The 16,048-nt window shown below is 47.3% G+C and overlaps 1 protein-coding gene and 1 long non-coding RNA gene across 4 annotated transcripts in view; one reads left to right on the top strand and one right to left on the bottom strand.

Annotated features, from left to right (window-relative positions):
• Positions 1-1,427: 1,427 nt before the first annotated feature.
• Positions 1,428-15,784, bottom strand: LOC141730715 (uncharacterized). The gene is made up of 3 exons (XR_012582343.1): positions 15,645-15,784; positions 14,271-15,204; positions 1,428-11,334 (listed from the first exon to the last, which is right to left on the bottom strand). It is a non-coding gene; the product is annotated as an uncharacterized LOC141730715 (long non-coding RNA).
• Positions 15,401-16,048, top strand: part of NOL4 (nucleolar protein 4) — a 187,580-nt gene continuing 186,932 nt past the window's right edge. The window contains exon 1 of one of the 3 annotated variants that reach the window (XM_074550577.1): positions 15,401-15,851. In XM_074550577.1, coding sequence (XP_074406678.1) covers positions 15,585-15,851 — 267 coding nt within the window. In that variant the 5' untranslated portion in view covers positions 15,401-15,584. The remainder of the gene's footprint in view (positions 15,852-16,048) is intronic. The other 2 variants (XM_074550574.1, XM_074550570.1) reach the window with 2 other exon arrangements.

Raw genomic sequence — 16,048 nt, 5'->3', positions numbered from 1 at the left:
GCTTCCCAGCCTTAGAACTTCTGAATTCATATGGCAGACAAAATATCCCCCCCAAAGATCATCAGTTTATGTTATAGTCATTCCCAAGCAAATGTAAACAAAGGGAAAAATGCTTGAATCAGACTTACAAGTTACAGTAGGAGAACACAGGACATAGGCAGCTGTGCATTAGCTGTTGGTGCAAGCTTATAGATCCCAAAGCTTAAAAGATTATTTGGGATCATATGTTTCCCCTGTATTATACAAGCTACGGGGTTTTTTGAGTTAACTTCTATAGGAACAAGACGAAAAATTTCTCTGAGAAAATCAATCATTTCCAACTTCAAAATGCCTAATGATGGAGAATCCATTTCAATCCTTGGTAAATTGTTCTAATAATTAATTTCCTTCCATGCTAAAATGTGTCTAGTTTCAAATTTCAGTGGTTCCTGTCAGGCGTTTTTCCACTTGACCAAAATGCCATATATTATCAAATTTCTACTCTTCTATCCTATTTCTACAGGAAGACAGGAAATTTATAAATTATATCCAACTCTCCCCTTAACCTTGTCTCTGTTAAGCTAATAGATTGATGTACTTAAGCATTTCATTGAAAGACAAAGCTTCCCCTCTTGTCAACCTTCTCTGAACCTCTCTCTGAAGACCACCGGTCCCTTATGGTGAACTGCAGAAGCAAACTCTACTTCAGTGACCACTGCACCTCCGCCCATACAGAGGCAACACAGCTTCCCTGAGAAATCCTGCAGCAGATACAGAGCATTGACCCTTTGACTCACAATCTTGGAATGAAAATTTACACTTGCCAAATTATTCACCATTATTCCTTTCCTTTCCTTTCCTTTCCTTTCCTTTCCTTTCCTTTCCTTTCCTTTCCTTTCCTTTCCTTTCCTTTCCTTTCCTTTCCTTTCCTTTCCTTTCCTTTCCTTTCCTTTCCTTTCCTTTCCTTTCCTTTCCTTTCCTTTCCTTTCCTTTCCTTTCCCTTTCCCTTTCCCTTTCCCTTTCCCTTTCCCTTTCCCTTTCCCTTTCCCTTTCCCTTTCCCTTTCCCTTTCCCTTTCCCTTTCCCTTTCCCTTTCCCTTTCCCTTTCCCTTTCCCTTTCCCCTTCCCTTCCCTTTCCCTTTCCCTTTCCCCTTCCCTTTCCCTTTCCCCTTCCCTTTCCCTTTCCCCTTCCCTTTCCTTTCCCTTTCCCCTTCCCCTTCCCTTCCCTTCCCTTCCCTTCCCTTCCCTTCCCTTCCCTTCCCTTCCCTTCCCTTCCCTTCCCTTCCCTTCCCTTCCCTTCCCTTCCCTTCCCTTCCCTTCCCTTCCCTTCCCTTCCCTTCCCTTCCCTTCCCTTCCCTTCCCTTCCCTTCCCTTCCCTTCCCTTCCCTTCCCTTCCCTTCCCTTCCCTTCCCTTCCCTTCCCTTCCCTTCCCTTCCCTTCCCTTCCCTTCCCTTCCCTCTCTCTTTCTCTCTCTTTCTCTCTCTTTCTTTTCCTTTTTCTTTTTACCTCTTTCCCTTCCCTCTGTCTGTTTTCTCAGGATACAGACACACTGACTGTATTTCAGTTAATTCCCTGAGGTCTGTAGCAAGGGATGGGCTAGAATCACCTCTTTCACAAATCCAAATGTGCAAATACAAATGATAGAGAAAACCAAAGTAAAAAACGGGGCCAGCCAGCATTAGCTTATGTATGATGAACAAGTTTCAGCCTCTGTCTTTTTTCTGTTTCCTTGGACTAATTACCAAAATGAATGCATGAAATAGAAGGTCAGTAATACACCAACAAGTTAACTTTCTGCCTGTGCTAAACACAACACAGTAGGTGACTATAGAGCAGAGAGTCATGCAAATTTGGAGGCCAAGGCTGAAATGGCCTCTTCCTTCCCATCAGAGCCTGGGAAGCACCATGGCTCTGATGGCACCATTGATCTCACAGAGAGAATATATATCTTTTTATATATTCCTTTTATAACCAAACCCACAGTGGAAACAGCAGAATATCTTTCTAAGGTACCCTGCCAATGTCCATGCACATCTCTACCTCCCCAGTCCCTGGCAGCAGTAAGAGAAGTGAGGGCAAGGTGTTGCTTATGAAGTGGAGCATGTTATGGGATGAGCAAAATTCCCCTACTGAGTCATCATTTCTCCAGCATGTAGTATCTGTATAACGAGTTGGCCAGAATTTCAACACTGCATATGGCTTTTTCACACATGAACACATTTTTTATCACATATTTGTTTGAATGAGGATATCAATTTCAGAAAACAAAGCACAACTCTGGCTTGAAAAATAGCTGCGGGAAGTACAAAGACCTCCAGTTTTACATTCTTTTATAAGAACCATTATCCAAAGTTCAATCAGAAATGTATGAAAATACATATAGCTTAACACTGCCAAGTTCAGTATATGTTAAACAGAGTGAGGACTTTGCTAAGGCAGCATTGTTCTCTATGGGCTAGTGGTCATAAATAGAAATATTCATGCCAGCCTTCACATTAAGCAGTTTTTTCTGTTCCAGAGCCTTGAAACATTATACAATGGGCTGCTTGGGTTTTTTTTTTTTTTTTTTTTTTTTTTTTTTTTTTTTATGGTCTTTCCCTCTTGGAAAGAGAGAAATCTTAATTACATATGAGAACGTGCTGGTTCGGGTGAATCCCTCAGGTTTTAGAAGCAGCGGATGAGTCTCAGAAGTACCTTGGAGACTTTTAAGCATCCAGAAGATAAAGCACTAGGATAATATTTGTTAAAACCACTTCTGCATTGCTTTGTTTACTAGAGAGTGGTCATTAAAAAGCTGGGGACAACAGGTGGAGAAATACCGCTACTTAAAAGGAGTGAAATAAAATAAGCATTTGTGCTGACTTGTGCTCCATCTCTACCTTTCCTTCCATATCCCCGCTCAGAGTGAGGGGCTGTATCAAAGGGGCAGAATGGTCATGGTGATACCTGGCTCCTCCTGATCTAAAACCTCACTGTCCTGATTGTGGCTTTTGCTCTGGAATTTAAGGAAACTCACTGGCACTCTGAGGTCTAACTCAACCTGCTTCTGTCAGCAAATGACTCACAAGGTGTGGGTATGGATAGATGCTGGGATTCTGGCAGATCTCCAGAGGGACACGGGGAAATCCTTGGCTCATACTTTGTATAATTCCTGAGTGCTGTCATCTTAGTGTCTCCTCATTGCACTGCTTGTTCAAGGGCAGAGCCAGTTAGAAATTAGAACTACAGCTAAATCCCTGTTGTTGAAAACTATTGCAGACTTCTATTTCTTTCTGCATGTTTCCACATTGGCAAAAAGGGTTGGGAGAGCCCTAGAGTGGGTGGGAAATATAGAACAGATGTTTTGTAGACCATCCTTTACTAAAATGTACACAGTACTTACAGGAGGTGGGATCTGTGGAGACGTCCTCTCCAGGCCTGCACTCCCAGGCTGGGAGGTTTGCAGGACACAATGATGACTATCTCTGGCTCCATATGCTGGGCATTTCTGCATATAATTCCCCAAAACTCTCTACCTAGCTTGTGGCAGTGTCTCACTGCTCTACTGTTGGCAGGGACCATCCTTGTTCAGGGATCCTCTCCTCACTCCTGAGGGATAACCCAGGCAGGCAGAGCACATGGAGAGTAGCAGACCAACAAACAAACCAAGCCAGCCATCCAGAAGAACTCTACAAGCCAACCCAAAACTTCTTCTTAGGTCTGGACCAATTTTACTTCATGTAAATTGGTGATGTCATCTACCTGGACTTGTGCAAAGCTTTTGACATTGTCCCACAGGAAGATGATCAGAGGGGTGGAGCAGCTCTCCTCTGAGGACAGTCTGAGACAGCTGGGGTTGTTCAGCCAGGAGAAAGGAAGGTTCTGGGGTGACCTTGGAACAGCCTTTCTGTACCTAACGAGGGGCTACAAGAGCACAGGAGAGGGACCTTTTATCAGGGCATGTAGCAACAGAAAAAGGGGAATGGTATTAAACTGAAAGAGGGCAAGTTTAGATCAGATTTTAGGAAGAAATTCTTCAGTGAGACACGGGAAAATGTTGCCCATAGAAGTTGTGGATATTCCATTGATAGGAATGTTCAAGGCCAGGTTGCATGGGGCTTTGAGCACCTGGTCTAGTGTGCGGAGGGGGGCATATGTGGTCCGAAGTTTAGAGTCCGACTAGCTGAGGGCGAAAGGCTGACGCTCCTCTGCAATTCTTGGCTAGCACCCTTCGGCATCTGATGGCCTCGGGCTGTGCTGGCTGCGGACTGGCTTACACCACTGGTATTGGGGAGGAACGGAGCTGACTATTTCTCGGGGGTTAAACATCGGTTTATTGAAGGTGTTGCGGGATCCAAACGCGGGGAAACTAACCGGGAAAAAGTTTCTCCATAGGGGGTGAAACAGGATTATAAAGGAGGGGGGTGGGTACAGGCGGAACTAATCGGGAAAGGTGAGGGGATGAACTTCACAGAACTGACACTCCATGGAGACCAATAATCAAAAGGTAAAGGAGGTGTCTTGGGACCCCAGCCAGCCACCATCTCCAGAGAGGAGAAGGTTCTCGAAACTTGGGAGGAGAAAGGGAGTGATTGACTGGACCCAGGGACGAAACAACTTTCACTTATAAGGGAAACTAGGGGAGGAGCAATTACATATCGGCAACTATGAATAGCGGTTACTATAGCAACTTAGCTGACAGGCTAGCAGTGGCGGGAAAAACTGGGGGAACGAAACCATTTTACACATAATAGGGGAGAACAATACATAAATTGGGGGAATAACACAAGAAACTTAACAACACACTACAACACTAGTGGAAGGTGTCCTTGATCATGGCAGAGGAGTTGGAACTAGGTATTCTTGAAGGTCATGGAGATCTGCAGTCCACTTCTGTTTTTAAGTTCCTAGTTGCCATGGGAATTACTTAAGCAATTTGGTTGTTTGTGTTCACTTTTTAACATTAATGATCTTTCTTTTCTTGTTGTTCAGGATGGGGTTATACTGAGTAAAAATTATTCAGCAGTTTAGCAGGAACAGAGAGACTAGTGTTAAGCAGTGTGTATAATAGGAGTGTGTAGTAATAAGCTGCATTTGGGCAGCAGGGAACAGTCATGTGAGGGCAGATACCATTTCTATTGTTCTGCTGCTTAAGGTTGATACTAACAACACTAATTTGGTGTTTTGAGGATAAATTTATAGAGAACATTGAATCAGTGCATAAATGTTACCAAGTCAAAAGCTACCATAACACAATTTATCAAAGGGCACTTTTCTAATGACCATTCTGGGACCCTGCCATATAACCTCAAAATGTGCATGGTGTTCTCACTTAAAGAGCATGGCTACCTCATAGTAAAACTGCAGTGGCAAAAAATGAATGCTTTGGGCAAATTTCACCTGTGAAACAACATCAGTTGGGTTAAGGACCCGGTGGCACTGTATGTAACAGAAGGTTAGAATGTGTGGAGCTTGCAGTTGGCAAAGGTGCAGTTGAGAGCCTCTGGATAAGGATCAAGGGACAAAAAAAGTAATGTGGATGTCATTGTGGGAGTCTACTACAGACTTCCTGGCAAGGACAATGATGCCAACAAATTATTTTATGAGGAACTAAGGGACATTTCCAAGTCAACTGCCCCTGTCTTCAAGGGGGACTTCAACTTGCCAGAAATCAAGTGGGAGCATCGCAGAGCAGGTACAACACAGGCCAGAGGATTCCTAAATAACCTGGATGACAACTTTGTGGAACAGGTCCTAAGGGAGCCAACTGAGAAAGGTGCCCTCCTTGATCTGCTTCTTGTCAACATTGTGGATCTCATGAGTGAAGAGGAGATTGGCGGCTGTCTTGGCCACAGCCACCACAAAGAGATCAATTTTAAAATCTCTGTCAACAGGAGGAAGAGTGCCAGCAAAACCTCAGCTCTGGACATGAGGAGAGAACACTTCAGCCTGCTCAGAAAATTAGCAAGTATAGCTCCATGGGAAAACATTTTTGCAGGTGCTGGTGTCCATCAGAGCTGGTCACTTTTTAAACATCACCTCCTAAGGGCACAGGAGAAGGCAATTCCCAAATGTTACAAGTCAAGCAGGTGAGGCAAAAGGCCAGCTTGGCTGAACTGGATTCTTCTTTTGGAAATAAGGTTAAAAAGGAAGGTGTATGCCCAGTGGAAGAAAGGTTAATTGGCATGGAAAGAATACAGAGATTCTCTTTGCCCCTGTAGGGAGAAAATTTGTGTGATCCCAAGTTCAGCTGGAGTTGAAGCTTCCAGAAATGTGGGAAAAAATAAAAATAGTTTTTTCAAATATAAATGGCAGGAGGCAGTAGAAATAACATTGTCCCATTAGAGGATGAAAATGGTCACCTCACAAACAGGGACCTGCACAAGGCAGAGGTGTTTAACAAATCCTTTGCCTCTGTCTTCAACACAGATGTCAGACCAAGGGGCTCTCAGTGCTCTGAGCTGGAGGACCATGACTCTGTGAATGATCAACTCCCAGCTGATGAAGAAATTGTGTGGGATCTGCTTCTCCAGCTGATCCCTACAAATCTATGGGACTTGATGGTGCTCATCCAAGAATTCTCAAAGAATTGGCTGATTGCCATCTCAGAACCTCTGTGGATTTCTAAGCAGCCTCAGGAATCTGGAAAGGTCCCCAGCTGACTGGAATATGGCAAATCTTGTCCCAGTTTTCAAGAAGGGTAAGAAGGAGGATGCTGGAAACAAGCCTGTCACTTCAGTGCCTGGCAAAACTATGGAGAAGATTATTCTGGAAGGTGTTGAAAAACACCTGAAAGACAATGCAGTTACCTGATTTCCCTTTTTTGTCAAGGTAACACACATGGTTGATGAAGGGAAGCCAGTTGATGTAACCTTTTTGGACTTTAGGAGAGCTTTCCATACTGTCTCTCCCTGTATCCTTCAGGAAGAAACATCCAGCACACAGCTGGATAAACAAACACATGATTTGAGGGGTGAACAACTGGCTCATGGGTCAGGCACAAAGGCTTATAGTGAGGGGGGACATCAGACTGGTGACCTGTCACTTGTGGGGTTCCACAAAGCTCCATTCCTGGCCCTGTGCTCTTCAACATGTTCATCAATCTCTTGGACACGGGACTGGAAGGGATACTGAGCAAGTTCACAGATGATACAAAACTGGGAGGAGCTGCTGCCTCAAAGGCAGGGAGGCCCTGCAGAGACCTCAACAAATCAGAGGACTGAGCAAACACCAATCATATGAAGCTCAAAAAGGGTGAGCGCTGTTTTCAGCACCTGGGAGGGGACAACCCTGGATTTATGCACAGATGGGGAATGAGATGCTGGAAATTCATGCCATGGACAAGGACCTGGGGGTCCTGGGGTCCTGAACATGAATCAGCAGTGCCCTGGCAGCCAGGAGGGACAACCCTGTCCTGGGGGGCATCAGGCACAGCATCACAGCCAGGCAAGGGAGGGGACTGTCCCACTCTGCTCTGCCCTGGGCTGGCCTCACCTTGAATATTTGGTGTAGTTTTGTCCACTGCAATATAAGAAAGGCATTAAACTATTAGAGAGCATCCAAAGGAGGCAACAAAGAGGATGAAGGGCCTAGAGGGGAACCTGTATGAGGAGTGTCTGAGGTCACTTGGTCTGCTCAGCCTGGAGGAGACTGAGGGGAGACCTCATCACAGTCTACAACTTCCTTGTGAGAGGAAGATGAAGGACAGACACTGATCTCTCCTCTGTGGTGACCAGTGACAGGACTCAAGGGAATGTCCTGAAGTTGTGTCAGGGGAGATTTAGGTTGGATATTAGAAAAAGGTTCTTCACCCAGAGGGTGTTTGGGCCCTGGAACAGGCTCCCCAGGGAAGTGGTGGCAGCAACAAGGCTGGCTGAGTTCAAAAAGTGTTTGCACCATGCACTCAGGCACATGGGGTGACTCTTGGGCATGGTGCTGTGCAGGGAGTTGGACTCAATGATCCTTGTGGGTGCCTTCTAACTCAGCTTATTTTGTGGTTCTGTGATTCTGTGCAAACAGTGAAGGAAGGAATATCTACAATGAGACGCAACAGTAATTTCTTTTCCTCTGGTTTGGTCTTTAGTTATCATTGTCTATAATGTTGTGAAGTCAGGAGAATCCCATGCTGCTGATGCAAATATATGGATCAAATGCAAAAGTAAAATTTGGATGGTGTTTTATACCAGTGAGAGATTAATGCTGCATTTTGCAAAATATTTCAGATTGAGAAATTCTGTTCTTTTTTCCTTCCTCCCTAGTTTCCATCCTGTTGTAAGCAGGATGATGGCAGCTGGTTAAGCACACTCTGTTCCAGTGCTGACTTTGTCTGGTAGTGCCTGACACAATGGCTGTGGAGCCATATCTGAAACTTTCTGGAACATTTTCCAATTATCACATCTCCCTCCATGGCAATGAAGTCAAGAACACTAACAGAGATAGACTGCTAGCATTTACAGCACCACCTTATTAGTCCTGGTTTGGTTTAGACAACACACTGGGTGGTATTCTAGTAGCTGGTTTATATTAGTTTTGCCTTAGCTGGGAAAGGTACATTACCTGTAGAAAGAATAAAAAATACTATACACACACAAAAAAAACAAACCCAAAAACCCACCTTTGTGCACACCTTCTTTAGCATGAAAACAAGCAAGGTTGAATGTGTCACTGTAACAATAAAAAATTTTCAGTGCCCATATACAAACCTTAAGACATTTGAAACATTCTCTTCTCTTTTTTTTTTTTCATAGTGTGCCACATATTTACTCCCTTTTCCTTTTTTATTACCAAGGAAATGAAGAAATTTTCATGAAAACAAGAGCTTATATTCTTACAAGTTTGTCAATTCCTGCTTATATTTTTCTGTTCTGAAGGGATCGGAGCTTTCTGTACAGGGTACCGTAATTGCTTCCAACTCAACGAGCTGTGATGAATAAGAAGCAGGAACTTTTAAACAAAGACCCTGTTTTCATGCAAATATTCTCAGTAATAAAGCATAGAGTAAAAGAAATATGTGAAGTTATGTTTTGCAGAACTGCTACTTAAAGCAAAGCAGCTTTGTAGAATGAAGCCAAGTCTGGAGTTTTCTAACTGCATGAAGGGGAAGTGAGTTTGAGCATTTTCTCAAGGGATCCCAAATGTCGCCAAAGAAGATTGTTAAAAAATAAAGACAGAATATATCCCAGCATAATTCTCATTGGCATCATCAACATCACTCTATGTGAAAAGATCCTAACCAGAACACTGGTTGACACTATTCCCACATTTCATGAATTCATTCTCACATTCCTTTATAAACCTAGAAACATACAGCCTCTTTCCCCCAAATATTTAGCAAGTAGGTTCTTATAAGCCATCTCTGAGTCATTGCTTCGGCCTACCTCATCTTAATTTTCCAAAATCAGCAGTAACTTAAGAAAAATAGAGAAGAATATTGGAACGGGGAACAATTTGTAGAAAAAAAAATTTGAACAGCAATTAATAGTTTAGGGTTTGCTCCATGATAGCTCATTCAGTAGATAAATCAAAACCTAGACAACCTCCCTCTGTTTGAAGTTTTCATATATTAGTGCTACCAAGTAGTACTACCTGTAGTTTCTGACTACCTGTAGTTTCTCCTAAGCAGCAAATACCTTGGAATTGCCATCAAGGATACCTTTCTAGAGTGGTCCTTTGCCAGTAATATCACTAGGTGGAATGGGGACTGTTTTCTCCTCAGGGAAGATGTGTCACAGCAGAGTCCTACCCCCCAAATGCAATCAGGTGACTGATTATTGAACCACTCAGGAGAGTCTGTCAGGTGTGTGAGACCAAAGGAGGAGAGCAGAGTCAAGCCCATGCAGTGTGTGAACACTGACTTCTACCTGCACAAGCACTAGGCTTGCAGTGCTCATTGTTGCTGCCGTCACTGGGCTGTAAAGGACACAACAGGACACTTCCACTGAAATTCTCTCCAGAAGAGAGGAAAAGCACCACCAGGTATGTAGTTTAAAGCAAACTATTTGGAGCTGCAGTTTCTTTATTCCTCAGCACATCTTCTGTCAGTTCAGCATGGATGATTTTCAGTCTGCACAGAAAGGGGCTTTCCAACGTAACTCATGGACATGGCAAGTCAGAAGTGTCAAAATAATTTTTTCTCGCTATGTCAATGAACAAAAAACCCAAGAGGCAGGAAATTCACATCCTCAAAGGCTACCCTTAGCCATCCAGTAATGCCATATCAAGCACTGTGCTGAAATATGGTGCATGTTTTCCAAACAATTCTCTTTGGTAGAAGTTAGATGACAGATTTAAGCCAAAAATCTACTCTGTTTTTAAGCAAGTTTAAAATCTTGAAAATGTCTCCCAGCTTTTTCCGTTGACTGAGTTCCATGTCACTGCAAGATTGCAATTTCATCTAGAAACCCTGGTAACTCCAATGAGAGACATCAGGCCCCATTCTGCCTGTCTTCACTTTCTATTGCCAGTGGACTTGTTAAAGCTGATAATTCAAAAAATACAGTATTTATGATATTCATTATTTACTCTAAACCTCTTTCACAGCTTGATGCACATGAGGCAATTCAAATAGCCAAAACTCTGTTTTGCAGCTAGCACTTCATTCCACTGAATGGAAATGTTCACACATCTGTTGGTGGTGTATTGTTTCAGGCTGGCTGCAGAGCAATCAAGCCAGCAAGGCATGGACGTGGTGTCTCCACACCAGAGGAGAGAAACTTTCATTTTCTGCCAGAGGCAAGTGAGTTCTGCAAATGCAGAGCACAGAACAGCCTCAGTCCATGGCATTGAACGACCAACACAGTCCCTCTTCTCAAGGATGCCACAGTTCCAATTTCAGCTGAATAACAGGTTGTCATTAGAACTCTTGACAGGAGGAGGGTCTGTGCAAGCACTTTTCATTGTGAGGAGATTCCAGACTGTGTTATTAAACTCTGTTAATTCTAAAACAAAAACTCGCCCCAGCCAGACAGAACTGAAGTTAACCCCATGTATTTTTCTTATTTAAATATAATCTGATAGTACTACTTTCAGAGTATCAGAAGTTCTTAAAATGGGAGATTAAAAATCTGCACTCTAAATTCACCGTATAAATTCCGCTGAAGTTGCTATACACATACGCATTATATATATGTAATGAGTATAGGTTGTGAAAATACACTACAATGTATATTTATATGAAAATGAAGCCATGTACCATGCAATTGACCTTCTTTAGATTACCAATTCCTTATGGTAAGCATAATTTTTGTATCCTGTGCTGATCCATTGTCTGGCAGGGTGGGTGGGGTTCCAGGATGCTCCTAGGACTTCTGGCCAAGTGATTACTGGAAGCAGTCATGAAACATCCATATCTTCCATCAACACAAATCAAAAATCTTAACTGTAAAACAGAGAAAGAAATCCAGCCACACTTAATATTACTCGAGTTTCTACTTTCCATCCCCACAGGTGCTTTATACCCATGTTTGTTTCACAAGGGCATGTAGTGGTAGGACAAGGGAGAATGGCCCTAAGATGAAGACTTAGATTCGATATGAGAAGGAAGTTCTGTACTGTAAACTGTAAAGGTGGTGATGCACTGGAGCAGGTTGCCCAGAGTGTTACCTGGAGGTGTTCAAGGCCAGGTTGGATGGGGTTCTGAGTAACCTGGTCTAGTGGAAGGGGTCCCTGCCCATGGCAGATGATTGTTAAGATCATTTAGATTCCTTCCAAACCATTCAGGAATACTGTGATTCTTTTTCCTGCCTTGAAACAGTTTGAAAAAATAAATAATATTTCCGGGGTCTTTAAGGCATGGTCCAAGCCTGATTGAATTTAGGAATGTGTCTCTTCTGAGAAGGCACAGGGATCTTTACATGATCCAAAGTGATACTCCTGGATATGGAATTATTTTCTGATCTACTAACCCATGCCTGCTTATTTCAGGCATTTTACTCATCCATGCTATAACTGTCTGGATCGTCACTCCTGGCTCTGTCACATCTTCCTTTATCCCCTTTGCTTTGTGTGCGTACTTTGGATTCAGTCACAGCACAGTACCAGTGTGATACGGAAGTTACTGAGACCCTCAGCAGGAGGCTGGGTTGAGAACAATTATCTGACAGAATTGTTTAGCAATGCAGCCCAATCCATGTTACGACCCTTTTTCTAAATGTAGATCTAATGGCACATTAAAGCAATATTACATCTCGTAAAGCCTGCTGGGTAAGAGTTCAGCGAGGTTCCCCTTGCTCCCCTTCTGCACAGCAGTTCCTTTGTTACTGCCTCGCCTCTACATCCTGTGATGGACGGGAGTCCCGTGCTCCTCTAACACTAAAATGGGGCTGCCAAGATAATTTACGAGCCCTGTGGCCAACAAAAACTCTCAAGCCTCCTTGGGTTATCTCTAAGTCCTACTTTTCTCTGCCCATTGTGCCAGCTTGTCCCCTCAGATTTTACAGATAGCAGGAAAGGTTTCGGCAACACAAACATCCTTCAGAGCACTGCTTTTAAACAATAGTCTTGTCCCAGCTTTGCCTGTGTCTGAGGTGGGGCTTCCAGACAGAAAGCAGAAAAGCAAACATAGGACTGGGGGAAGAGGGGAGAGAGGGGAAAAGGAAGAGTGGGACAGAGAAGAGGGCAGGTATATGTGAGCTGGGTTAGCTGGGGAGATGGAGGCCAGGTTAAGGTGCCCATGCACAGGGCCAGCCCAATGGACCAGCATGTCCTGGCTGGGGTGTGTGAGGAAGGGCTTCTCCTGGTTCTCTTAGCACCTTCAGCTTTTGCACTAGAAATCCAGGCTCGGTGTAAACAGCACGACAGCCCACGGAAGCCTTTTTGTGCAGGACACAAGAGAGTGAACCAAGGTGCTCACTACTGCTCAGATGCGGGCAGGAGAAACACACAGCTGCCTTTCCACTGGGCCCTTCCAGGCCCCGAGAGACTGGATACCCAGACACAGGTGGAATTTCTGCAGAAGAAACCCGAGGCACAGCACAGGAACCCCGCAACCCTCTTCATTTCAGCGCCCTGAGCCCAAAGCTGCACGCGTTTGGGTTGCGGTGGATTTTGGGCTCCCCTCCCGCCCACCGAGCGCCGACCCGGGGCGGCTGCGCTCGCTGCCGCCGCAGCGCGGGGCGCGATAGCGCGGGGTGCGATGCCGCGGGCACGGCCGCCCGAGCGGGGCCCAAGGCGCGGCTGCGCTCCCCTGAGCCGCCTGCGCGCCCGGTCCCGAGGGCACCGAGAGATGCGGGGAGCGCTGCAGGGGGAGCCCCGCGGGAACGCGGCCCCTCCGCCGCCTCCCCCGCGGCCCGCCCCCGCCCGGCGGAGCGGCTTCGCTCTCCGTTTCCCGGGGAAAGCCCAGCCCAGCGGCGGCCACGTGTCCCGCAGGGATCGCACGGGCCCGCCGCGGCCCCGCCGGCCGGCGCGGCGCAAAGTGCGCGCTACCGCCGGCTCTTCCTCCGCTCCGCCGGCAGCGCGGGCGGGGTGGCGGAGGGGATGTCCGCCGGGGTCGCGGAGGCCGCCGGCCCTCCGCCACGGCCCTGCGCGCGTTTCTTGCTCCAATAAGCAATAATTAGGTCCTCAGCTAATGAAGTGTCAGCTGATCCCCTCGCTCCGTCTGCGCGCGGGGAGGCGGGGGGGCTGCGCCCGGAGACATCGCCATGGAAACGCTGCCCTCGCCTCTCTCTCCCCCGCCGCATCCCCCACACCCCCCGCCGGCCCGGGCCGGGTGCGCGCCGTCCCCCGCGCCCCGCCGCGCCCGCGGAGGCGGGAGCATCCCGACATGGGACAGCGCTGCCCGTCACCGCGCCGCGCCGCCGTCGCCACAGAAACTTTTGTCCCGGCGGCCAATCAGGGCGCGGGGGGGGCGCGGAGCGGCGCTGGGCCCGGCCCGGTGCGCCGCCGCCGCCGCCGCCAGCCCGGCGCGGAGCGCAGCCCAGCCGAGCGGCGCAGCCCAGCCCAGCCGAGCGCGGCGCAGCGGCGGCCCCGGAGCGCAGCCCGCGGGCGGCGCGGGCCCGGGCCGTGCCCCAGGCGCGGAAGTGCCGCACGGCTGCGGAGCGGGGGCGCGGAGCCCGGCGCTGGATGGCGGAGGCGCGGGCGGGCGCGGCCGCGGAGAGGCGACGAGAGGAAGCGGCGCGGCGGAGCCTTTTCCCCCCCCCGCGGAGGGGGTGTCCTGCCTGACGCGGCGGGGGAGACCGGGGGAGCGCGGAGATCTCCGGCGTGAACTGAAGCTGTGGCAAAGGGAGGGGGAAAAAAATAATCAGGATTTTTTTTCTTCTTCTTCTTCCCCCCTTTACAAAACGGGGGTTTATGCTTAGCATCCGCACGCAAACTTACTTGAATGCCTTGTAGCCAGTTTAGCCCAGAGACCAAAGGATACCCCGCACCCGAGGAGTCCTACATGTGTGAGCACCATCATTACACTGGCAGAGCAACGAGAGCCGCCTCCTTTCCTGTACCAACATCCTCCTGGGACTGATCTCTCCTCTGGTCCAATATCCAAGCCTATCTCATATATATGGGTTTTCTTTCTTTCTTTCTTCTTTTTTTTTTTTTTTTTTCTTCCATCGGCTGGGATCGCTGTGTAAATAAACAGAGGAAAATTCCTGAAAGGGCATATGAAAATTCAATGGGACTCAATATGAGGAAGTGAAATTTTCACAGACCATTTTTTAAAAATTAAAAATTATTTACTTTAAACGCGGATCGGATGCATTAGGCTTAGAAAATAGCAGGTAAGAACTTTCTTTCTTTCCAGTACCTTCATGCCCGGAGCGGGGATATCTGAAGCAAAGCCGCCCAGCCTTGGAATAAAGGGGGAGCAAAGAGACCAGTGTGCCCTTCAGTGCTTCTTCCATCCTGCGCGGCGAGGCGGCTTTGGGGAGAGGCACAGCCCGCCAGGACAGAGACAGAAAGCTCAGAAAGCCTTCGGAGAAGACAGCCGAGGGCGCCGGGGCGGACTAGGGTGGGCTTTTTCTCTTCTTTCCGTTCTTTTTTTTTTTTTTTTTTTTTCCTCCTCTTCACCTGCACTATCCAGGGTGAATCCGGGTGCAGTTGATGTATGGAAAAGAAGAAGGATGCGAGTCAATATTTTCTTTTTCCTTCGCTAAGCCGAGGGATAGGATTTTAATTATTTATCCACCCGAACCCTCTGTGGGTAAGGCGCTGCTGCTGGAGCCAGTGGGATAGTCCTGCCTTGCACAATTATTAAAGAGACTGATCACGTACAGTGGAAGGATAAGAGGAACCTCCACCAGATCCGTTTTGCCTCCTGTGAAAAAAAAAAAATAATAATGAAGGAGAACATTGCCACACTATTGAATTGATTGCTGCCCCCCCCACCCATCCCCCTCCCGACCCCCACCCCCCCGAGCCACCACCACCACCACAACAAAAAAAAAAAAAAAAAAAAAAATCCGCTGGGATCTGCCTGCACCGGGACCTCCTTCGCTCCGGCTCGGAGGTGGATGCATTTTTCATGAGCGCTGGGTGAACAGGTGCAAAGTGCGGCGGGGCGGCCCGGCCCCGTACCCCGGCCCGCTTCGGGGCGGCGTGTGCGTGTCCGTGTGTCTGCCTGTGTCTGTGTGCGTGTCCGTGTGTGTGTGTGTGCGCCCCGGCGTGTGCATGTGTGCGTGTGTGTGTTAGGAGATTATGGAGAGCAGCGACCGGGACATGTACCGCCAGTTTCAGGACTGGTGTCTCAGGACTTACGGGGACTCAGGAAAAACCAAGACGGTGACCCGTAAAAAATACGACCGGATCGTCCAGCTCTTGAACGGCTCCGAGTCGAGCTCCACGGATAATGCCAAATTCAAATTCTGGGTCAAATCTAAAGGCTTCCAGCTCGGCAACTCGGACGAGGTCAGTGGTGGTGCTGGAGGAGGGAAGCAAGTGCTGTACGTGCCAGTCAAAACCACGGTTAGTAGAGAATTGTCTTCCTTGTTCTATGTCGGCCGCTGCAGCCCGCTCCGGGAGCGAGAGGCGCAGGGGGAGCCGCAGCCACAGTTGGCTCCTTCCTCCCTCTTCCCCCAAGTCATCATCACCATGTTGCGTTTGCCTGTCACATTATACACCGCCGAGGTCTTTGTGGGTCCTTTTATTTAAAGCGATCGTGC

Source organism: Zonotrichia albicollis, chromosome 1 (assembly GCF_047830755.1).
Source record: "Zonotrichia albicollis isolate bZonAlb1 chromosome 1, bZonAlb1.hap1, whole genome shotgun sequence".
NCBI classification, from domain to species: domain Eukaryota; kingdom Metazoa; phylum Chordata; class Aves; order Passeriformes; family Passerellidae; genus Zonotrichia; species Zonotrichia albicollis.
This window is presented reverse-complemented; position numbering and strand designations above follow the sequence as displayed.